This window comes from Python bivittatus, unplaced genomic scaffold, assembly GCF_059951505.1.
Source record: "Python bivittatus isolate LINGU-HERP-01145 unplaced genomic scaffold, Pbiv_v1 ctg000530_np1212, whole genome shotgun sequence".
NCBI lineage: Eukaryota > Metazoa > Chordata > Lepidosauria > Squamata > Pythonidae > Python > Python bivittatus.
The window spans coordinates 395,581-419,820 of NW_028277085.1; the positions used below are offsets into that span (position 1 = coordinate 395,581).

The 24,240-nt window shown below is 40.6% G+C and overlaps 1 protein-coding gene across 7 annotated transcripts in view; it reads left to right on the top strand.

Moving 5' to 3' along the window:
- The window catches only part of TCF12 (transcription factor 12), a 94,674-nt gene that overhangs the window by 41,479 nt on the left and 28,955 nt on the right, over positions 1-24,240 (top strand). For 6 of the 7 annotated variants that reach the window (XM_088148216.1, XM_088148217.1, XM_088148218.1 and 3 more), the window contains 3 exons: positions 1,169-1,233; positions 7,523-7,658; positions 8,944-8,996. The exons of the other annotated variant lie outside the window; for it this stretch is intronic. In XM_088148216.1, the coding sequence (XP_088004342.1) occupies positions 1,169-1,233; positions 7,523-7,658; positions 8,944-8,996 (254 nt within the window). The remainder of the gene's footprint in view (positions 1-1,168; positions 1,234-7,522; positions 7,659-8,943; positions 8,997-24,240) is intronic. 7 annotated transcript variants of the gene reach the window in all.

Genomic DNA, 24,240 nt, shown 5'->3' on the forward strand with positions numbered 1-24,240 from the left:
CAGCCTGGTGGCCATGACAGTCATCCCAAGCAAGCAGATGTGGGTTCCAGGTCCCTCCATCCCTTGGCCTTGACCTGCGTGCCTTCTGAAATGGGGCTGGTGCCCAAGGACTCTTAACCAGCCCTGCTGGTGTGTGCAGGGCAGGGGTGCAGTAGATGCTGTAGAGTGACTTTTTGGCCCTTTATTTCAGCAGCGCCCCCATAATGGCCCCTCCCACTGCTGGGAGATTCTGCTGTGCTGGTGGGATGGGCAGACTGGACAAGCTTGCAGTCTACCTGTTGACTTGGAGAAAGCTGGGGCATGTGAAGCCAGATTAGAACTTGAGAGCTGGCGTGTCCAGGCAGAGTGGGAAGGAGCCCCAGAGGGTGGCTTCTTCAAGCAAAGCCTGGCACGAGTTCTGGTGACTCATCCTCAGAGCCACACGCCCGGAGCTAGCCCAGCAGCCAAGCCTACATCTTCTGCAGATCCTGCCCTAAGGAGCAGCGTTGGTCCAGAATAGGGGCGGAACAAATAACGTTTCCATGATTTGTTTTATAGAGACTTAGGTCTGATCAAAACAATAAAACCCAAATTTCAGGAATTACGCACCGCTAAGGAAGCTAATTCTCCACATTAAAGTACTGTTTTAAATTTGCCTGTTTTATTGTTTAGTTCCAAAGAAACTTTTTATTTTATAAAGTTCAAGGTTCTATTATTGTTTTGTTTGATGCATAAAGTGTAATTATTAAAAGTAAGCAATCTGTTTATTTCTTAACCAGCCCTAACCCCAAAAGAATAATTGGGTTTGTACCTTTGGGGGGAACCACACAAATTCATTTATTATTTTAGAGAGCGATGGTATGATGAAGTTTAAGAATGCCTGATCTATGTCTTCTCCCCTTAACAGCAGTGGATAAATAGAATTTACTTCAGACAGCAAAATATTCTTGTTCTTGAGAAATATCAGTATGTTTTTCATTGTACGCTATCAAGTGTGTCAAACTGTTGAAGTATTTTTAAGTCTTTTGTCTTCCCCCAAATTATTTACTGCTTTTGTTAACACAAACATTGTGCTGGTTTTTATTTATATTTTATATTCTCTTTTAAATTTAAATTTTAAAATGTCTCATTATGAAATTCTCAGTATATCTAAAAAGGACACTCATTTTTAAGTTTGTTTGCTTTATAGGAAAGGCCTCTGAGAGGAGTCAATTTCCAGTGTTTGCTCGAGACGGGGGGCTCTCAGGCTGTCAGGTAAATGCTGCAATTTAAAACAATGGCCGTTTCAGTGTCAACCAGCGTTGATTAGTCAGCTTGAGAGAGTTAACAAATACAATTATAAATATCGGTGTAAAACTGCTGTCAATGAGTTTATGTTAATGCCAACATTTAAACACTTAATTGCTTTTACAGTAATATCAAAGTTAATCAGTTTTGAACTATTATTATCAAAGTGACTTTGAATGACTTCAGGAATGACTGCAAAAGGCTGTGGCTCCTTTATGAAAATTACTGTGTTTCATAGATTGAACATTGCCACATTTACATGGACAAAATGTCTGAGCTAATGGAATTCACTTTTAATGGCCTTCTAGTGCTACAGAGGATATGGCTTTAAATGCTGCCAATGAAAAGACTCCTAGATTTTCACAATACAGTAGTAATTAGGATTAACAAATTATCTTCATATTTCGAGGCTCTTAGAGTTGTGGCAGAACAGAGTTTGGGCACACATATTTCATGTATTATTTGTTAGATTTCTATCTCATCCTTCCCCCAGAAGCTCAAAGCAGTGTACATGGCACTCCTATTTTTTCTCACAAATATAACTTTGTGGAGCAGATTGGGCTGAGAGAAAATGACTAAAATCTGGTTCTCCCCATTCCTAGACCAACCCCTTTTCCTCAGTAATAGTAATTGATGTTCAAGGCAAAAGAACCAGAAATCCCAAGTATTATGGTATATGTTTTTACCCAAAGATTATTACACTTATTTTTATCCAACTTCAAAGAAATAAAATGAAAAGGTATCAGCGAAGGTCAGCATTTTTCCCTATTTAGTTGCCATTGATTGCATAATTTCATCTATCAAGAAGCTTGCTATATTCTGTGCAAGAAACTCTCTATTCCATGAAGTTAGGTTGACCCCCTACTTCCAGTGTAGAGGTTATTAATGTGTTGGGATTTATAATGAGAGAACATCAGATTGATTGATATTAGAAACACAGAAAAAGGCATAAATGATAGAACATGGGTGGCAGTCTGGCTTCTGGTTCCTACCTGCACTAGGAGTAAGGATCTTGGTCTTGTGGTTGCTGCTTCCATTGCAATTTGTATATGCTAGTCCAGTTTCCTCTATTGAGTTGCTTATATATTTTCACACAATAGTTAAGAGAATCACTCTTCCCAAGGAAATGCATTGAGCTTTGGGTGAAGTCCACAAATGATTGAACATGAATGGGATTTTAATTCACAACATCCACCATTCACATTTGTAAAACTTGAAAGTGGATAATGCTCTCTGTGGTAGACCTCTTTTTTCTGTAATTCATCTTGTTTGTAACACTACTTGGTTTGTATGGGAAGTAACATCAGCTTAGTTGGTTTTCTTTTTGTGCCACCTCAAAACAATCTAGAGTTTCAGACATGTCTTTTCAGTCTGAGAGGCTGAAAATCTGATCAGCTATGATTGGGCAAGAATGTAATGTAAGGACATGGAACAGCCAGGTATACTGGAGTTTTACTTCTATCAGTGCTAAAAGTCTCTGTCAAGGAATATCAGGTTACATTTTCTGGCTTTATTTAGACAAAAAAACCCTCCTCAAGAATTCCTTTGCAAACAGGTTTGCTAGTCTAATGTTCTTTATTCCAAAAAATTGCTAAAATTCAAGTAAGGACAGTATAAAAACCTTGATAGGGACAAACAGTTGTTCAGTGGGATGCTCCCAAATGCTTTGTATTTATAATGTGAATTATGTATTTAACTTGCTTATATATTTTTCTTTAGCTGACTTAAAATATTCTCTTCTATCTCACTATTTTAAACAAATCTTTTAATAAGCTCTTCAGGCACTTGCTTTGTGGGATAAAAATATCTGCCAAAGCAAAATGTTCTGGTTGAGCTGTATATATTTGAAAAATAAGGCTTATAAAAAAAGAACTTGATACATTATTAATTCAGGCATTGATTCTGTGTTCAGCCTGGACTAGCTGTGTGAGAACTATGCTTTATTTTTTTCATATATGCATTTCCTTCTGTAACCTTTTAAATTTCCTCTTGCGCATGCATTTTCAAGTTGCTGCAGATATAGTTAAGAGATTATGAATTGACCATGGAAACATCTCTCTCTGTGTCAAAATCCCCTCTTTTGCTCCCACACTGGCTTTTAAAATAGTTAAAACATTACATATGGAGACATTTAAAGTGGTAAATCTGTTAAATCTATCTTAAATAAATCAAATAAATCACAGTTTGTTTATAGCTAGGATTTAGTGAAATGCTATAAATTCATTTGTAAAACCTGTTTAACACTAACTGTTTTTGGCTAGGTTGTTGTTATACCGTGCTGTGACTAACCTACCTGGGAAATGTATCATAAATAAACATGAAATACAGAGTAGAATGAAACTGTAAAATGAAAAAGACAGCAGCAAGAAAAAAACACTAATAGCAACCCCAACATAAAAAACATCTTAAAACTGAGTGGTCCAAACTGAGAGATGTTAAAGGGCACTGTAAACACAAAGCCCTTTACCTAGTTGTGAAAAGACTGCAGGGTGATGCCAGGTGACCCTCTCTGCAGAGGCAAGTTAATAAGAGAACTGGAAGGCCACTAGAGTTACGGCCCCCCTCCCCCCCAGCTGAGGTTAGGTCACTCCATTCCCTTCTCCAAGGCTCCCTCACATTTTCACTGTCTGTGAAGATGCTAGAGATATTTGGAGAAGATTGTCAGGGAGTCCAGCCCCAAACCTTGGAAGACTTTCAAGATGGAAACCAGCATTTTAACCAGGTTTCAAAAAGGACTTGAAGCTAGTGCAACTGGAAAAACGAGGGGTTAACATGGTCAGCCATCCAGATACAGTAAATAATGGTAGGGTCCTATTTTGGATTGAAGTACAGTTTTCATACTGTTTTAAAAAGAGTTCCACATGTAACATTTTGCAAGAGGATGTAGCTGAACTCTCAGGTAAAGTTGCTCCTAGCATTTTGCTAGAACTGATCAAGGTGCTCATCAAAGGAGTTTTAAATTATAGAGGTCATTTGGAACTCTAAAGACAATATACAACGAAGAAGGATCTCTAGAACTGAAATATCCTTTGGGAGGCCATATGCAACCCTGTTTAAAACAGGCTGGGTGCACAGTCCACCAATTAGTAATAATTCTTCTTTCCGAGTCAAGTTGCAGTTTCTTGGCCTTATCATTGTCGCTTTATTGGTGTCTAACAGTAGTTAACGTCACTGCAAGGAATTTGCATTCAGCAAGGAAGGCACTAAGTGGGATTGAATGATCTTGTGGCCTTCATTTTCTAAACCAAACCAAGAAGCTGTTGTCCTTCACCTGTGTCCACATCAGGCAGGAAGCCCTTGGAGCAGCAGTGCTAAAACTTTTTATCTCAAGCCAGAAACAGTGTCTCTTGATAGACATGACAGGCTGTCTTACAGAAGATTCCTGCCTGGAGGATCAGTCTGAGGTTGGAGCTGACTTGAATTTAATCTTGAGAGTCATCACTGAGCCAAGAGGATGGCAGGTGTTAGGAAGTAGTTGAGGACAAACAAGGAAATGGTCAGTGAGGAATGTTCTTGAATGTCTTGAAAACAAGAAGCTGACAGTATAAACAATGTAAATAATTTTAGCTAATTAAAGTATTCCCTTCCGTAGATAAAAGTTAGTATTAAATATTCTGCATCTATTTTTCCTTGTGATGTTTAATTAGTATGCACTATTGGGGGTCTATTTGTAGTGAATTTATGAATAAGTTGGTTGCTTCCATAGAGAAAGGGTTTTTTTAACCCTGATAAAATTAAGGAATACAGAGAATAATTCAGTGATTCTTGGTTTACATGGTTTGGCTTTACATATTGTAGATACTGGCTGTCCAGTTTGTCAGAGAAACCAGCATTGGTATCCATGCTTCCCTTTTTTTTTTATTTTTAAAAATAAGTCATGTTATGTTAAAAAAGACATTTTGCAGGATGAGAAGTAAAATACTGAGTTCTCTGTAAGGCTTGTCTCTCTCATTCAGGTATTCTAGGTAATTTAGACAAAGTTCTGATGGAGTTAACGATCAGTGAATAATTGTATTTTTAAAGCTTTCATGTTACACATTTTACATATGTAGTGTTTCATATCTTACCATTTATTTTTGATCTTACAAACAGGAAGAGCAAACGGTCTTTTTATATACTATGATTTTTTTAGCTAATTTAATGTGGATATTTATATTTTTAACTGTGTTTGATATTTTATTTTAATTGTGAGCCACCCAGAATCACCCTCTGGGGGAGATGGGCAGCATATAAATTTAACAAATAAATGAATGTTTTGCTAGTAGGTTGATAGGGCCTCTGTCTCTTCCATTTTTTTCTATAAAATCAAACAAAATCCCAAGATCAATAATCTTATGAACAAGAAGAGCAAACAGGGATTGCATGATAGTTTGTCAGGGAGATGTGCAGGGAAGACTTCAAGCAGCATGGAGCATGAAGGAAGCTTGTGGTAATCTGCGTGGGCTGAACAGTGCTTGTCCTCTTCCCTGAAGAGAACCCAAACCATACCTGATGGAAGTGCAAGTTTGGGTCCTCCTTGGAGAAAGTAAAAGGGTTTTATCAGAGAGTTTCTGTACTAGAGACCACTGGGGAAGATAAGAATTTCTTGAGCAGGATAGGTAAAGCTCCTGAGGAGGGACAGAAAAGGAAAGTGAACCCTGGAAAACATGTGAAGCAGAGAAACAAGAAGATCAGGAGGCACTCAGTGCTGGTAGAACTTAACACTGGACTTAGCCTGTCACTTTTCAAGACAGTCCTCAGCCCTCTGAGCAAGCCCTACCAACCCTGGCTTCATGGAAGAGGGTGGAAGGCCCCCAAAACCTTGAGACCAAGTGGGCCTGTAAGGAACATATTGTAACTAGGCTGGGCAAATCCTCTGAAGGAAGAGGAGCACATACAAAACACCTCCTTTTGACTTGCTAAAGGAACCACTTTTTTCAAAGGCTTGGGTATAAGTTTAGAAAATGGGGCTTCAGTTGCTGGAAGACTTCCGTCGGTCTACACAAATCATTTCATTGAACCAGTCTTCACAGAGAGAGCCCAGACAATTAACTAGTCAAGCGCAAGTATCCTGATAATACAAAGCTTCTTGACTGCTATCAGTATTACTCCTGAGATGAGCGTACACTGTCTCCATCTGATGTCCTCTGGATGGAACAGATCTTAATATTGCTTTTCTGTTGTTTTTGCAAGGCAGTAAAATCAATATGTTGAGTTAATTACATCTGTATTGATTTTAATTTGGTAGTAGTTCATATAAACTTGGCTAATTTTTTTCAAGAGTCAGCAGGACTAGGAAAAAAAACTTACATTTTTTGAGTTAAGTCCTTTTCAGTTAACAGATCCTTCCTTGCTCTGCTACTAAACTAGAAAGTTATCTAAAACTGGCCTAATTCAAAGCACACTAAACCATAATATGTTTGTTTTTCTGTGAACTTAGCTATTATGACTTATAAAACATAGCTTATGGACTAGTACTTTGCACAAACCCTTTGTTTTCCAAAAAGGGTTCTGTAATTTGATATGGATTGCTTCTTTGTGTGAATGAGACTGGCAAACAGCTACGTTTTCATTGAAGGCGATACCACTTCCCACCACTACATAGATATAGTCAAGTATTATTGATAGGCAGAGTGTAGCTCATAACGGAAAGTTATTGTGTCCTGTGCTAAGAATTGCTCCTATATTTAAACTTCCCCCTCAAACAGATGGAAACTACATTGTGATGGCGGCGATAATGGTGGTGGTGGTGATGTATACTTCTTCATTTCTCTAGGAATGCAGGCAGTTTCATTTCCTTTCATTTTATCCCCAGAAAATAAGCCTGCAAGCTGGGCTGAGAACAGCTAGTCCAAAGTCACCAGTGAGTTTCCATGGCTGAAAGTGGGCTTGAACCTGAATCTTCCCAGTCCTTGTGTGAAACCTTGACCGCTACATACATATAGTTTCACCCCTGCATCTTAACCAGTAAATGACACAAAGCTTCAGCACTGGTACTGTTGCCCAATGCAGTATTGCATCAAAGTTCAGTTCCAACATAATATTTATGATCAGGGTATTTTCCTTAAAATATGTAGCTTTCAGGAGAAAAGACCTGGATGCTCTCAACTTCTGGGGAAATAGAGGAAAATGGCAAGAGGATGTAGTTGCATTCTTTCTCTGGTGCAGAGGTTGAGCAAATTGTATGTGTGTCATTCAGGATTTAGTCTGGGAGGACAGGAGAGGAGGAGAGAGGCTGAATCTTTCTGTTCTCTTGGTTGTTTTGTTTCGTTTGCAGACAAGTCTGCTTCGGTCTGACATTGGCCTTGGAAGCCCGGGCCCTGGGCCCTGCTCAGGAAAAGCAGGAACACCGTATTACCCGTTTTCCTCTGCAAATCCACGACGAAGGCCCCTTCACGATTCATCTTCCCTTGGTGAGTCATTTGTGCCATGCCACTTCTTCCCCAGGGAACGCATCTGATTATCGATCTCACTTATCAGACAAAATCCATTTCACTAGATCATTGACTTCGAATGGGAGCAAGTGAGAGGAAGAGGCTGCAGAAGGAAATTGTGCTTCTGTCCCCTGGAGAGTGGAACTTGGTGATAATGGCTCCAACTTGTTCCCTTTGTCCCCCCAGTCAATGTGAATTTCACATAAAATGTTCCAACACGAGAGCCCTATCATGTGTGTCTGTGTAAAGTTTATTCTAGTGTGGATAATAGGGTACATTGCTTGCTTCCTCATCAGATTTAAATTTTCAATTTAATTCTGTAATAATTCAATGTTATTTAATGAATTATTTGGTAAGAAGAGGAATTTGTTATAATTTATACTGAGATGGCACAAGACAAACCTATTTGACACTATTTGGAATGTCTTTTGTTTGATGCTGAAATGCTAAATGCAATTCATTTTAGATGTTAAAAAGTAATTCACCATCTTCTCAGGGTAAAAAAAAATAATAATTTGGTCCCCTACTATGAAGGGCTTTATAGGTAGTTATCAGCATCTTGGATTGAACTTGGAAGCACACTGGCAACCAGTGCAGCTTGAAGAGTGGAGATGTAATATGCACCAGACGAGGAGTGCACATAACTGCCCGCGGCCCTGCATTTCACACCACCTGCAGCTTTGGGATGCTCTTAGGGATGCCCCATGTAAAGTGCATTGCAGTAGTCCAGCCAGGAGGTGGCTAAGGTATGAGTGACTGTGAGCAGAGCCTCTCGGCCTAGGAATAGGCACAATTGGCATACAACACAAAGCTGTGCCACAGCTCTTTGAACAGGAGCTGTGAATCCAGGAGAGCCCCCAAGTTGCGCACAGATTCTGTTTGGGGCAGTGCAGTCCTGTCCAGAGCTAACAATGGAAGATCCCTGAACCTGGAGACCCTAAAACCCAGAGCTGCTCAGTCTTGCTGGGGTTGATCTGAAGCCCATTCTTCCACATCCAGACTCCCGCCGTCTCCAGACACCGAGGCAGAGCCTCCACAGCATTGCAGGGGTTGGCCAGGGTGGAGATATAAAGCTGGGTGTCATCAGCGTTCTAATGGTACCTCGCCCCATGCTGTTGAATGACCTCACCCAGCAGCTTCAAGTAGAGGTTAAACTGTATGCTTCTGATTTCTGAGTTCCTTTTGCACTGTGTTGTGTCATTTTACCAATTTGCTTTGGTATTGCTACTTTTTCCTGTTAATGAAGCTTTTTTTTTCTGTGCAGATTCTCTGCAGACAAAAAAAGTAAGGAAGGTGCCCCCTGGTTTGCCTTCTTCTGTAAGTCCTGGAGCTTTTTAACCTTTTAATTAAAAACAGTCTGCTATATATCTAGCCATGGTTAACTTTTATTTCTTGGTCATAAAGAATCAAGCTGATAGCTAGCTTATGAGCAAGTAAGCAGAAGAATTAAAAAATAAAACCGGAGTGCAATCCTGTGGCATGTATGCACAAGGAAAAAGGGTTGGGTGCATGTGTTGCCTTAGGTCTGAGCAGGGAAAGAGGATTCCAGAGAGACCTGTGAATACCCAGAGGGGAGAGGGAGCACGCTCCTGAGTGGAGAGGATGCACATGAAACAAACTCAAAATTAAGAACAAAGGGCTTTGCTGTGGTAACTCAGAGATCTGTAGCCAGAGTCAAAGTAAGGGACAGGTCCCTGGTCTAGTTGTCCCGTTAAGTGTGTGATTTTTAGATCTGGTAGCAGTGATTTGTGGAACTTCCATTCACTTTTACCTGCTAGTTCCTGTAATGTACGGGGAGAATAGTGGGCCAGGAACTATCTCTTGATACATGTCTTTTCATGTTTAATTAGTCATTATATTACTGAACAGGAGGACAGAGATTAATAGCAGAGAATTGTAGAAATTTACATTGCTGACGATCCCAGTGGTATTGAAGACATTATGATTCGATTGGTAGGACGTGTACAGCTCAGCTTGCTTCAATAGGACAAGTTATTAATATGCATAAATCACCAAGTCTTATGCTTATTGTGAAGCCCTAGTGGGTTTTCAAGCCTTCATTAAGCCTTTTCTAACTTGAGCTGAGCATCAGAAAGGCTTTCAAGCAACCAGTTTGTTGTTCCTTCTTGCACAGATTTTTTATCCTTTGAGAATAAAAGACTGATGAAAAAGGTTTGGAGGAGCTTGGTAGAAAAATCATTACCAACTGTGATAATCTTACGCTTGGGGGGGTTGAAATATTAACCATGTTTCATTCGATAAAGTAAGAAAATTGTTTTATAAATGAATCTGCATTTAAAATAATGCACATCAGATAAAAGCAGGGCTCTTCATCCCCCTCCCTCCCTTTCAGAATACACAAGAACACACTTCTTTGTTGTGCAAATGGAGGTGTTGGGCTTTTATTCAGCAGCACTTAGCACATGGCGCAGGTGCGCTTGGATGAGTCATAACTCAGAGCTGTGCAGGGTGAATAGAATGGGCGGCCGCTGCCGCTGCCACCACTCCAGGCAGGAGCAAAGCCACTGTAGGGCCTCCCCAGTGTCTGCTCTGAACGGAAGCTAGAGCTGCAGCTCAGTCATATGCTGCTTCTCACAAGACTCTGTGCTCCTCTTGTCCCTCCTCAGCTGCTCTTCCTCCTCCTCCTCTCTCCCCATCCCAGATGCAAGTTGCTGCAATTTACCTGGAAGCCAAGCTTAATGCTGGACGCCCCCAGAAAGCTTTTGCCTGAATCAGCATCTGGCACGACAGGCTCCCTGATAAACTCAGGAGCGGAGGAGGGCCAAAACCATTATCCCTAAGTAGAGGAACTGTCTGTTCCCAAGAGAAAGCTACACTGATCTATATTTTATGATTTTTTTAAACTACTACATTTGAATGACATGGACCATGTTGTAACTTGGAAAAAAATCTAGATAGTTAACACCTGAACAAATAGTCATTCTGTTAACATTGCATGCATATGTACATAAACATAGATGACTTTTTCTGCCATTGTTTAAAAGATATTTAAGCTCCATTAGTTACTAGCCCTGATTTAGCCTAGGTTAAAGTAAATTCTTGTGTTAAGTTATACTTTGTTTTTGGATACTGGATAGTTACAGCCATCTCTGCATATACAAATAACCCTAAGGCTGTCCGTGGCACGTGTGAAACTAATGCATAAGTAGAATTAAGTCCAGTGCTGAAGGGCCTCGTGATCCAGTCTCAGTAACCATGGGGAAATAATCCCTACTCCTTTATGAAATGCTAAATGTGGGATGCCTTGGTTGAGCCATGGACTGATCTCTGATTGGGGAAGGAGCAGAACAGAGAAGGATTGGTTGCTGGAACATCTCATCAGCAGTGGAGTACAGTCCCAAAGTGTTCTGCTCCTTTGCCCAGATACCTGTCAGAATGCGTTTAATACAGTGCTGGAAAACTCTACGTTCTCCTTTTCTGCTGAGTTGATGTTTGAAAGAACATGGGGTGCTTTGAATAAAAAAGACTCGCTTAAGCAAACTGAGCTAATGAGGGATGGGCATGAGAAAATTCCTAGCCATATTTGTTTCCAAATGCAAGCTCTGCATAATGCAAAGTGAATTTGACATATAAAAACGGGGAGGGGGTGATCAAGCTGTATATTTTTAGAAAGAATTCCCCTTTCACATATGCAGTGCTAGAACCAGGATCATCCAGCAAAGCTGAATTTGTTACGGGAAGCGCTGCTGTGTCACTCCTCAGTATATTCTCTTGTGTAGATTGTGCCTTAAACTAACTACTAAACATGAATTCATCTTTTTTTTCTGTTGGAGAAGTACTTACTGTTCAGAAAAGGACTAGGGCATTTTATCAGCTGATGGAGATAATAGGTATTAAAGAGAGGTTTCTAAAGATTTGGCTTGATTGCTTTCTTCCCATACAGTTGTTCTTATTCTGTGATAAGTGGTACTAAAATATAAAAATAATTATTTCCTTTCTCCCATTTCTGTCTTGGTTTTGCAGAAACATGTCCTTCTTCCTGAAGAACAGGAAGTATACACCATAATTCAGTAAAATATTATGGGACATTTAATCTGTTCCTTGGATCACTTAGTGTGCAGATCTGTTAAGGGTGGTTTAAAATCCTCTGAAGCATTTGGGTTAGTGATGCTATTGCCTTTTAGATCTTCTCCTTAAACCAGTTGTATTTGTGGCTCTCCACATTACATGCTGTAAAGCTCCATACAGGACAAGTTTCTAAAGCAGAATCAGAGGTGGGCATTGAGGGTGATCTTCTGCTCCATGCAGGAATCCAAACATCCCCGAGAGATGGCTGTCCAACGTCTGCTTGAATGCATCCAGGGAAGGGCAGCCCAGCTCTCTTGGTGTGATCCAAGCAGCTCCACTGCCGGATGGCTCACTTGCTAGGAAGGGTTTTCAGCATTCATTCAGGTAATGCTGTGTGCCAAGACCTCTTGCTATATAAGTTAGTAATATAATGTGCCAAGGGCATTAAAAGTATTCTTATTATGGAATAGGTTTAGATTATACAGCCATCTACAGGAAACAGTTCAAACTGCATCTTCCTGTGATGTGCTGAGTTGTATCTTGATCTGGATTGGTGAAATGTTTATTAAAGGAATTGAGTTAGATTATAGGAGAGCTCTATTTCCTTTTACATTTTTAGATTTAGTTTTCATCGTATACATGGATATGGTTGTATTTTGATGTTGCAATATGATATAATGAATATTAACAGTATATTAGCAGATGGGTAGAATTTGAAGTGCCTCTGTGCAAAATGCCATCTCCTGTTCCAGAGCTAAGGAGCACTTGGCTCAGTGTTCCTTTGGTACCACACATGCTAGAATATTGGCTGCTAGACAGGGTCTGAAAGCTGAGCTTCAACTCCTGTGCTTAGAAAAAAGTTGGCATTTGTGGAAATCACACATCTGTATATCCACCAGATGATGTTGCAGAAAAACTGAAGGACATTTTCATTTATGCCAGATGCTAACAAAAGTGCATTCAAAAACCTGAGTGTCCTTCAGGAAGATTTTGATTATCTCTTCTTATTGAGAGTTGGGTAATTGAGGGCCTAGGGGGACTTGTGGCCCCCAAATCCAATTCTTACAACTCCTGGAACCACCTCCTAGTAATCATTGTCTCAGAAAATGGTATCATGGTTTCCTGACATTTTGAGGTGAGGTGAGAAACACCCAAAAAATATAGGCTATAAAATAGTCTTAACATTTTATAAAAGAAACACGCATATGTGTGTTTTCTCTGATACCAGACCCCCGAAATTTTACACTGTTTGTGGATTTATGTCTTGCCTTCTTCCAGGAGCTCAAGGCACATATAGCATTCCCCCCCAGTTTTCCCTAGCAATAATAACTTGGTGAAGTAGGTTTTGCTGGGAGACAAGGACTGGCCCAACGTTGTGAGCTTCCTTAGCTGAGGATCTGTTCAGTTCCAGTTTCCCATCTTAACTATTGCCCTCTACTGGTGTGCAGCACATAAGCTGTTCATTTGTGGGACAGAGTGTAAGTGCTGGCGCACATTGGAGTAGATCTGTGGGCTCCTTTGGAGACCATACTTTGTATGGGTTCCAACATGTCTGAACCAGAGATTTTCAGCTCTTCTCAGGACAAAGTAGACAAAAAACTTAGAGTGCCTCAAGGACCCTCTATCTTTAGGAACGTGTTTATTTCCCATAAGCTGCCCTTTTTCAGCCTGTGGAAATCCTTGCTAGTGGGCAATTCAAGACTTGTAGTTCCACACCCATGGATACCTGTTAACATCCAGAACCCTATCCATTGTTTTCAGTAGAGCTGGAGACAAAGAGTGAATGGAGTTTCTCCATAATCTTCTTACCTTAGTCAAGCTTTTCCTTGTTTGGCATCGCAGTATGTCCATTGTTGCTCTCTTTATGAGGAACACAAGGAGAGCCCTATGCTGTCTCCGTCACGATGGGAGCAAATGCAGAATTGCGAACTTGTGAAGAGGAGACACCAGAGTTGAGGAAGGTTTTTCCTCCTGGTGCATTGTCTCCAGTAGCGGTTGCCATCTTCTCTGACTTGGCTCAAGCGTATGGGAGCTTCGCATGCCAAACAACTCTTGAGGTATTTCCATGGTAATGGAAGGGGAGGGGGATCACCCCTTTTGCATGCATATCATGACATCGCACATGTGCGTAAGGCCACAGTGCTTGCTTTATCGTTACTGAGACTGCACATTCTGCAGACTCCTCTGAAGGTGCCCTTTATTCTTAACGGCGGTGGCTGGCTAAACCTGGCTCCCTTATCTGCTAAAGGTGTTCCGGAAACAGGCGAAGACCTTTTATTTTACAAAAGCATTATATGTGCTTTTTTAACTTGCTACTTTTAATTTGTGGGTTTTTTCCTAATATTGATCACTGTTGCGTTGCTTTAAGCTGCTTATCTTATCTTTGCCATTTAGTATTTTATTTGTAAATTGGAAATTTACAGTTGGAAATTTCTCATTAATGCATGAGAATTGTGAGAAAAGTGGAGAATTCTGTTACAAAATATGTCCCTTTTATTTTTCAAGTGATAGGAAAAGGTGATAGGTGCACAACTTTGTGTAATATCATTTTTAAAGATAATTGTTGCTTGGCTGGTGTGGGTCTTCCGAGCTGTGTGGCCGTGGTCTTGAAGTCTTGTTTCCTAACGTTTCGCCAGCACCTGTGACCGGCATCTTCAGAGTGCAGGAGCACAGACAGGAGCAGTCCTCTCTGTGCCCAGGGTGAAGTGACCCTTCTGTGGGTATTTATAGAGATCTGGGGGTGTGGAGTGGGGGGTTGGGTTACTGAGTGGCTGCTTGTTTGGGAGTCAGCATCTGTGTGTATTTTCCTGGGGATTAGGCAGGGTTTTTTCTTCTATTGAATTGTTAAGGAGGGGCTGCTGGGGGTGATTAGCAAGTTCATTGTGTGAACTGTTCACATGTCCTGGTGGTTGAGCTGAGTTCGTTGACCTTTTGCAGGCTGTATTTTTCAGGATTGGTAGCCAGGTTTTGTTGATTTTTAGACTCTCCTCTTTTTTATTGAAACTGTGCTGGTGTTTGTGAATCTCAATGGCTTCCCGGTATAGCCTGGTATAGTGGCTGTTGGTGTTGTCCAGTATCTCTGTGTTTTCAAATAGGATTTTGTGTCCAGTGTGCTTGAGAGCATGTTCAGCTACTGCAGATTTTTCTGGTTGCTGTAGTCTGCAGTGTCTTTCGTGTTCTTTTATCCTGGTATGGATGCTGCGTTTTGTGGTCCCGATGTATACTTGTCCACAACTGCATGGTATGCGGTATACTCCTGCAGCGGTGAGGGGATCCCTTTTGTCTTTTGCTGATTTTAGCACTTCTTGTACTTTTCTGGTGGGTCTGAAGATTGTTTGGAAGTTGTGTTTTTCCATCAGTTTTCCCATGCGGTCTGTGACCCCTTTGATATAGGGCAGAAATACTTTGTTGGTGGGTGGCTGTTTTTCTTCTTCAGTCGCATGCTGCTTTCTTGGTTTGATGGCTCTTTTTATTTCATTCTTGGAGTAGCCATTCGCTTGTAGGACCCAATTAAGGTGGTTAAGTTCAGAAGACATCACAGCCTTATTTCAGCACTGCCTAACAACCAGTTACTTCCTATGGGACAATGAGTACTATGAACAGATGGACGGTGTCGCCATGGGAAGCCCCCTGAGCCCAGTCGTAGCAAATTTCTACATGGAACATTTTGAAAAACGGGCTTTAGAAACCGCACCCGTTACCCCAACAGTCTGGTTCCGATTTGTGGATGACACCTTCGCAATTTGGAGTCAGGATGAAGAAGACCTAGAGAAGTTCCTGAACCACCTAAACAGCGTCCACCCCAATATACAATTCACCATGGAAAAAGAAGTGGATGGCCAACTTCCATTTCTAGACACGTTGGTCATACGCAAACCAGACCTCAAATTAGGACACAAAGTCTACAGAAAACCCACCCACACAGACCGGTACCTACACAAAAACTCCAACCACCACCCACGTCAGAAAAGAGGCATTATCAAAACCCTCATGGATCGTGCCAATCGGATCTGCGAAACCCAATTCCTAAACTCTGAACTTAACCACCTTAATTGGGTCCTACAAGCGAATGGCTACTCCAAGAATGAAATAAAAAGAGCCATCAAACCAAGAAAGCAACATGCGACTGAAGAAGAAAAACAGCCACCCACCAACAAAGTATTTCTGCCCTATATCAAAGGGGTCACAGACCGCATGGGAAAACTGATGGAAAAACACAACTTCCAAACAATCTTCAGACCCACCAGAAAAGTACAAGAAGTGCTAAAATCAGCAAAAGACAAAAGGGATCCCCTCACCACTGCAGGAGTATACCGCATACCATGCAGTTGTGGACAAGTATACATCGGGACCACAAAACGCAGCATCCATACCAGGATAAAAGAACACAAAAGACACTGCAGACTACAGCAACCAGAAAAATCTGCAGTAGCTGAACATGCTCTCAAGCACACTGGACACAAAATCCTATTTGAAAACACAGAGATACTGGACAACACCAACAGCCACTATACCAGGCTATACCGGGAAGCCATTGAGATTCACAAACACCAGCACAGTTTCAATAAAAAAGAGGAGAGTCTAAAAATCAACAAAACCTGGCTACCAATCCTGAAAAATACAGCCTGCAAAAGGTCAACGAACTCAGCTCAACCACCAGGACATGTGAACAGTTCACACAATGAACTTGCTAATCACCCCCAGCAGCCCCTCCTTAACAATTCAGTAGAAGAAAAAACCCTGCCTAATCCCCAGGAAAATACACACAGATGCTGACTCCAAAACAAGCAGCCACTCAGTAACCCAACCCCACCCACACCACACACACCCCCAGATCTCTATAAATACCCACAGAAGGGTCACTTCACCCTGGGCACAGAGAGGACTGCTCCTGTCTGTGCTCCTGCACTCTGAAGATGCCGGTCACAGGTGCTGGCGAAACGTTAGGAAACAAGACTTCAAGACCACGGCCACACAGCCCGGAAGACCCACACCAGCCATCGTATGCCGGCCGTGAAAGCCTTCGACAATACATAATTGTTGCTTGTTTTTAAAGGACCTTTATACATAAATTGCTGCAAGAAAGCCATTCTCTGTCTTTACATTGCTTTCAAAGCGCATGGTGAATACAGGGCCCTGCCACACGGAGTTTATAATCTAAAACTTGACATGACATAGGGGAGTTGAGAGGAAGTGGGGACAGAGAAACAGGCAGGGAATGCATAAGCCCTCAAAAGCATTGGAGGGAGTTTTCTGGGTGGGTGGGTAAGTGTTTAATGAAATACAGTGAGCTTCTACCCTTTGTGAGGAGGTATCTGTATTGTATTGATCCTCTTATTTGGTGCTAGCGAGATTTGGTCAAAAAAAAAATTTTTTTTTAATCTGCCCAAGAAAGCAGAGCTTCTGCTCTTCGTGCTAAGGTTATTTCATTCCATGTTACCTTGAAATTATCAGTATAGTTTTTGTTTAGTATAATATTTCAGTTTGTAGAGTTTTTATCGGGTAGTGCTATATGCAGAAGTTCTCGATCTGTTTAATATGTTTGGTTAGTTCTATATCTTGAGCCCATCTTTCTGTCCTCCTCTGTGTGTGATGGATGAAGAAAGTTCCCCAGGACTCTACCTTAAGACAGAGGTGGCCTGTTTATGTGAATATTTATGTGCTTGAGTTGAGGATTCCAGCTGCTAAGAGGCTATTTATAATATACAATTCAGCTGTCTGATCCTATGACATCTTTATTTTATTTGTACCCCATCTGTCCTTCAGTGAACATTTTCCCCCCAAACAAGAAACTTGTGAATTAGGCTGGGCGGAGATAGCGTGACTGGCCCAAAGACCCAGGGGTCTTCCATAGTTGAGGGGGAACTAGAACCTGGGTCTCCCACTCCTAGGGCAGCATCTTAATCACTATACCACAGTGTATCTCTCATTTTTAGAGTTTAAATTTTAGAGAGTTCATGTTTTAAGTAAAAAATAAGAAAATTATCAGTTAAATTAAAAAAAAAAATTTCTGATAACTTCTAATTGTTTACAATGACAGCTGCCTGTCACATGAAATAAAGTACTACATTCTGAATATCCAGTCAGGGGACTATAAAAAGCTGACTTTATTATTAGTAAATAGGTTACTAATACTGTGCATAAAACAGATTAAAAGGCGTTTTTAAAATATAAAAATAATTAAGACTAGTTTATTGTTTAATACATTTTCTGCTGTCTAGGTTCTCCTCCTATCTGCCTACAATTCAGTTTTTCTAGGCAAGGGTGATAGATTTGGAAAAGTTGAAGCAGCTGACAGAGAAGTGCACCAAGTCAGGAGGTCCCTTTTCTCATTTAGTTAAAACAAGAGGGTTATCTAGCTAAGGCTTGCTCAGTGGTGTCATTATAGGCTTTTGAGTTTCAGACAAACAAAACAAAACAAAAAATGGGGCTGGGATTAGCTGGAGTCTAATGTTCTTTTAACTGAAGTGCAATTTTTACATTCTTAAGAGAATAGATCCCTTGTTTGTGCTGAAACTGCAAAACCACCCTGGGGTGAATTTGAAAGAACATTTCAGAGGAGCATATTTATCTTGATATGCACCCACCCCATTTTGCTGTAGGAGATGGTTCAGTCCTACTTTGCATAAATTGGTTCCAAGTACATCCATATGTGCTTCCCTCGCCCAAAGAACTGCTGTGTTTCATCGGGTGAATTTGATGTCTTGGATGGGCACCAGGCCTTGGGACTGCAGGCAGTATAATTTTTCAGGCAAGCATGTATTGCGCTTACCCGATACCTGGAATGAGCAGCACCTCCTTGATGTATTACTACAGTGGGAAAACGGTAAGGCTTTCCTTCTTTTGTTCCAACAGTCTCCAAAATCCCCAGCATGGTTGGAAGGGAGCCTCAACCCGCCACACAGTACAGATGCTGGCATGAGCTTTAACTAATGTTCTTTAGCTTAGCGTGGGTTTTCTGGCAGGTCTTCCATTGATTCAGAGATGCTGTTCTGATGCCAGTTAAATACTGTGTGTTTGAAGATGTGAGCAGTATTTCCAGCTCCTTGCTGTATTCAGAGCTGTCTTCGAATTATTCCAAGGACTGTTAGATAATTTGACTGCTCTTTTCAGTCTGGAGTTTCAGATACGTTTCAGGTCCCATCTGCTTTGGGGTGGTGGGGGATGAATGTAATATTGTTCAAAAATTTGAATTAATGTTTATGTCCAAGAATTTTCTATTGTATTCTGTCGTATTCTAACTGGGAATGATTATGCTCCCTGTTCAGAAGCATAAGATTCTAAAGTAGGGAATTCTTATTATGGTGTAAATTGCATGTATGATTATTGCATGATATGTAATCAAACTTGCACCACCATAAGCTTGTTTCCAGGGTCTGATACCAAAATTTGTTTCAGACAAACAGATGAAAGCCAGTTTCATTTGCAGTGTGTCATGCAAAATCTATTTCAGCTTTAATCTTTTAAACATTCTACTAGCTTTGTGCACTGATAAATTATTTTAAATAAGAGTGAGGTTGAAATTCAGTTACATCTACAGATAGTCTCTATCTGTAGATGTAATTGTAGACATTGTAAGACATTATTGTCTTTTCTACTCATTGAAGGGGACTGAAATATCCTTGGATACTGGAGTTGTGTGACCAACTTTGTATTTGAAGCCGTTTTAGCAAATCTGTGTAATGCTGAAGAGTACTGGATTGACAAATCATCTTCATGACATCTCAGATCCATTATAAATGCATCTTAGTGTCAGGCAACTTGAGAGAAATTGCGTGTTCTCTTTAGTGGTTTCTCCAGTGAAATTCAAACTCCTACAGATGTGAATTTGTTTCCTTCCCTCCTCTGCTGAAATAATTTGGAAGCTGACCCGAGAAATAAAATCATATCTCCCAGAGACAAACTGTATGGCTTGTGTGAAGTATTGATTTTATTCTTTCTTCAGCCCAGAACATTCCCTTTGTTCTGTGGGAAGGGGAAAGCTTTGATGTTATGAAATATTTCCAGGCATAAACGTGGCAGGACTGGAGAATTGTTAGCAACTGCTTGTTAGTGTTCAGGAGTGACTTTTGTGAACTGGAAGAGTTAGAAAATGGAACAAGTCTACTTCTTGGTATTAACAGTGTGACCCTTTGGTCATTTGGCTTCATGCGGTAATTTAAACATTGGGGGTGAGTGGGAGAAAGCTAAGGTATCCTGAGGCATTAATTTCATGGCACAAATCATTGGAAAGCGTGGCTTCTGTTTTGCCATGATTCAAGCATGGTTTTACCTTGAGAGGCAGAACTCTAATGTCTTAGAGAAGCTACTATTCAGAATGGATCTGAATTCTATACACCGCTTCGTTCATAGCGTTTTACCAGTTAGCTAACAGATTGCTTCAGAACTTTAAATAAAGAGGGCTTTTAATTTATAGTTACATATCAGCAGATTCTGCTGTTCAGTGATAAACCAAATGTGTGACAGTCTGGCAGCCAGTTGAGTTGGGAAATGCTGAGTTGGCTTTTTGGAGTACGGCATTGTTCGGATCTGTAGCTTTCCTTGACCCGGCTTGGACTTTAAAGTGGAGCTGAGGTTTACAAGTTTCTTAATAGTTGCAGCAGAAGAACAAGGCTGGAATATGTTCCCTTAGTTATCTGTGAAAGTACAGTTGCTGAAATACATTTGCAAGGAAAACTTCTTGATAATTTATTCTTTTTTAAATTTTTCAGTAGATTATTAAAAATCTCAACTGTCTTCAATTAAATCATAGCCATGATTTTAATCAAGCATTTTTTTAAAAAATGGGTTAGTTGTGTAATGAGAATTTCAGGGAAAGCAATTTAATCTCTGGACAGAGCTGCTTTTCCACTTTCATTTACTACTTGGAAAAAGAAGATATTTGCCTTTTGAATACAGGATGTACAGTGTGAGGAATAGAAAGGGCTTTCGAAATGTTACCTGCTAGCATTGGGCATATTTTCATCCCCAAGACTGCTCTGTACAACTATAGTTAAATAGTGGCACTCTTGCAGAAGTCTCATTGTTTTACTAGGACATGTTGTAGCTTATTATTGTTGTTACCCATTTACAGAATGTTAAGTTTTCATTTTCTCTAAGAAGATTTTAGAAAAATTAATGGATACATTCCCACTTTTTCAATTTTGATGCATGAAATAATATGTATTCATATTGGTTTGGAACAGGGAATATTCCAAAATCTATGCCATCAAAGAAAGAAAAATGTATTTCTAGATTTTATATAATACATGTTTATATCATTTTTTTTTACTGCTTAAATGGGATAGGAGAATTTCATTAGACTCTGTGCAAACAGTACTGTATATTTTATGATACGGTGTGTACTCATAAAACCTCTTCTATCTTTAAAGTGTATGGCACAGTATGTTACAAGCCTAATACTTAGTGGCATCAAGGTAGAATTGTATGATCAGTCCTTGGGCCATGGTCTTCTCGCTGCCGTCCTGTAGGACTGGTATCAGAGTGCTGCGGTCTGTTCCTGGCCCAGTTCAGGATGACACCCTTGCTGGTGCTGTGAGTCTTGGGACTAGCTGCTCATTTGGGCAGAGGCCAAGACAGCAGGAGCCTTTGACCTTCCCCCAGATGTTCGGAAAAGATCACAGTTCTCATCAGCCTTCTGCTCATGCACAGTGCTTCTGTCGGAGGACCGCAAAGACCAGGGTAGCTACGAATGTGGTGGTATTCATGGACCATCCCTCTGCCATTTCGAGGCTTGCTTAGTGGCTTGCATTCTGGAAGCAAACAGGGAGGGCACCTCGATTGCTCCTCTCCAGCATCCTTGACTGATGTCACATCTGTCCTCATTCTGAATATGGCTGTTAGCGTGAAATAAGGCACCACAGCATTAATATGTTCCATTTTATTTTTAATGTGCATTTTCTTTAATGTATTTAATAATTACTTCCCAATTAACTTTTCCAAATAATTAGAAGCATTGCACATTTTGAAGGAATAGGGACAAAATCATACTTCATACATGTTTTTTAAGCTGCAAAGACCCAAAGCATTGAATTTAGGTCCCATGTGTCCTTCAGGAGCTTAAGGTGGCAGACATGGTGCTCTCTCTTCCCAACGTTCCCAATAGCATCTCTGAGTGGTTGAGTGTGGCTGACTCAGAGTTACCCTGGGAGCTTCCATGGCTGAGGATGAGGCTTGGCTTCTGCAGTGCGACTCTGGCACCTTAACTGTCACTATACAATATGAGCTCTTACGATGTGCCATCGTGGTTGGGCCCATTAATGCCCTCAGCCTCCAAGAACTGTTTCGTTGCCCATTAGTTCCGGTAATGGTAATTTTCAAGTTGTGTGCTATGAAAAGAAAGACTTCCTTCTTTTTATCTCTTCAGGTTTCAGTATCGTTATAGGGGGAGAAAACCCTTTTTATCTACTGTCTCAACAATATGTTTGCCTCTCTAATTTCTGTTTCCCCTTTGGACAATCTTTTTGCTTTTATGATCATTGGCAGTACCTTTTTAATTATTAATACTTTTGTGTCATTAGCAAATCATCTCACTACTAACTTTTGCATTTTATTTCCCTCTCACCTCATTATTTATGTTGTTTTTTGTACATGCTAATTGAAAATAAAATTTCTTGCATTTGATGGACAGTCATTTGTGAAAGCTTCCATTAGTCTGGAACATGCCATGAGTCTCTGGTTAAATGAAGTTGACGTGTGTGTATGTGTGTGCATTAACAACTTTATATTACGTTATTTAGAATTAAAATAGTGCGTGTCTTTGTGGACTCTGTGGGGTCTTATCAACCTGATAATAACTTTCACTTTCACGGCAGCATTGATTTATAACTTGAACGTATATATCATTTTCTGTTTTCAGAATAGTTCAGAACACACAAAGCTATCATGAGTTGAATGGATCTGTCAAAGTTGCTGTAGTAGTATTCTTCATGGCACACCTTTTATTGAGGAGGGACTTAAATAAGATGGTTTCCAAAGTCTTCTCCAAGTCACTAAAACTATGAAAGCACAATAAAGCCAGTAGTATGTGTCAGGAGAAACTACAGATGGTGAGCATTCTTGAAATGACAGGTCTTTTTGTTTCTTTCTCCTGGCAGGAAACTAATCCATTTGGGGTTGTACTCTGTGTCTTATGGGAAACAGCAGAAAGCCCCGTGCACATAGCTCACATCAGTGTTGGGTTGGAAATCTGGAAGTCCATACATGCAGCAGTGTTGGATTTGTTCTCTCATCGTTCTCCCCTCCACCAGTGATAATCACATTTATCACTCTCTTTCCATAGCAGCACAGGAAGTTGCATTCAAGAGGGAGGAACACTCAGGTTGACGAGACCAAGCGTTCCTGGGAGCTTATGAGAGTTTGGGGAAAATCCAGGAAGTTGGACTTTCTATTTATGATTGGCTGGACAATTGGATTAGTGTTATTCAAACAAAATGTTGAGCCACTCAAGCTGTGGGAGGAAGACTTTAGTGGTATTTGTGGTGCTCTGGGAAATGACTTGAATAGCAGCACTGAGGCCACCCAGAAGAACCATAATTAACACACACCCTCCCAACTCTCTCCCTTATTCTACCAGCTACTGATGGGAATAGGCTACCCTGTGCCAGATCAGGCACGGGGTAATAGCAAGCTTTCTCCTCCTCCTGACCTGAAGGATTTAGAAGGTCATCTAACTGTGACTGTTAGTTCTCCAAGTGTGTTTCACGTAAGATAGATTTTCTCATTGTTTCAAACAGAAAAACAAGCTATAACTCTGTATTTCACTATGAGCAAGTACCACAAAGATGAGTACAATTTTGGGAAAATAATTCAATCTATTGGCTTCTATAGGAAAAGAACCTTGCACAGCTGTGTGAGGACTGTCTCTGACAATTCTATGTAGAAAGACTGACATATGAATCAGCCTTTAGTATTATTTTGGGGATGGGGATGGGGAAGCAGGAAGGAACATCCTCTGTCCACTATTCCAGCAGCTCTTCATCTCTTCTCATGTTTGAATTGTTCCAAATGTGAAAAGAAAAGTAATACATATACTGTTTTCTAAATTACCAAACAAAGGATTACAGACACGCACATATATAAACACAATAGATTTACTGAAGGCGTGATTGCCCTGGTATTTGCCTATCTGTAACTGCGTGGCACTCTGGATGCCCAAGGAGTTTCTGCAGGCATTCTTGTCAATGTGAGAAAGAGAGGATCTTGGCAAGCCAAGCTGGCTGTTGCATTCTTCAGCCCATGAAGATACAGAAAAGTCAAGTTTGAGCACAAGGGACACTGAAGGTTACTTTGTGCTGGATTGGGGCTTCTGCTAAGCCTGTATCTGAAATGTTGAAAATCTAAAATACCGTCTTGGTCAAATTGTAGTACTAAGCATGGATCTGGTTACTTGCAGACTGTTTAATCTCACCATCTCAGTAAGCCTTTTCTTGTGCTTTTACATTTTTGTTTGTAGGAAGGAACAAAAAATAAAATAAAACCTGTGATTAACCAGGGAGGGGGGGAAAACTGACAGTCATCTGCAGGTGATCAA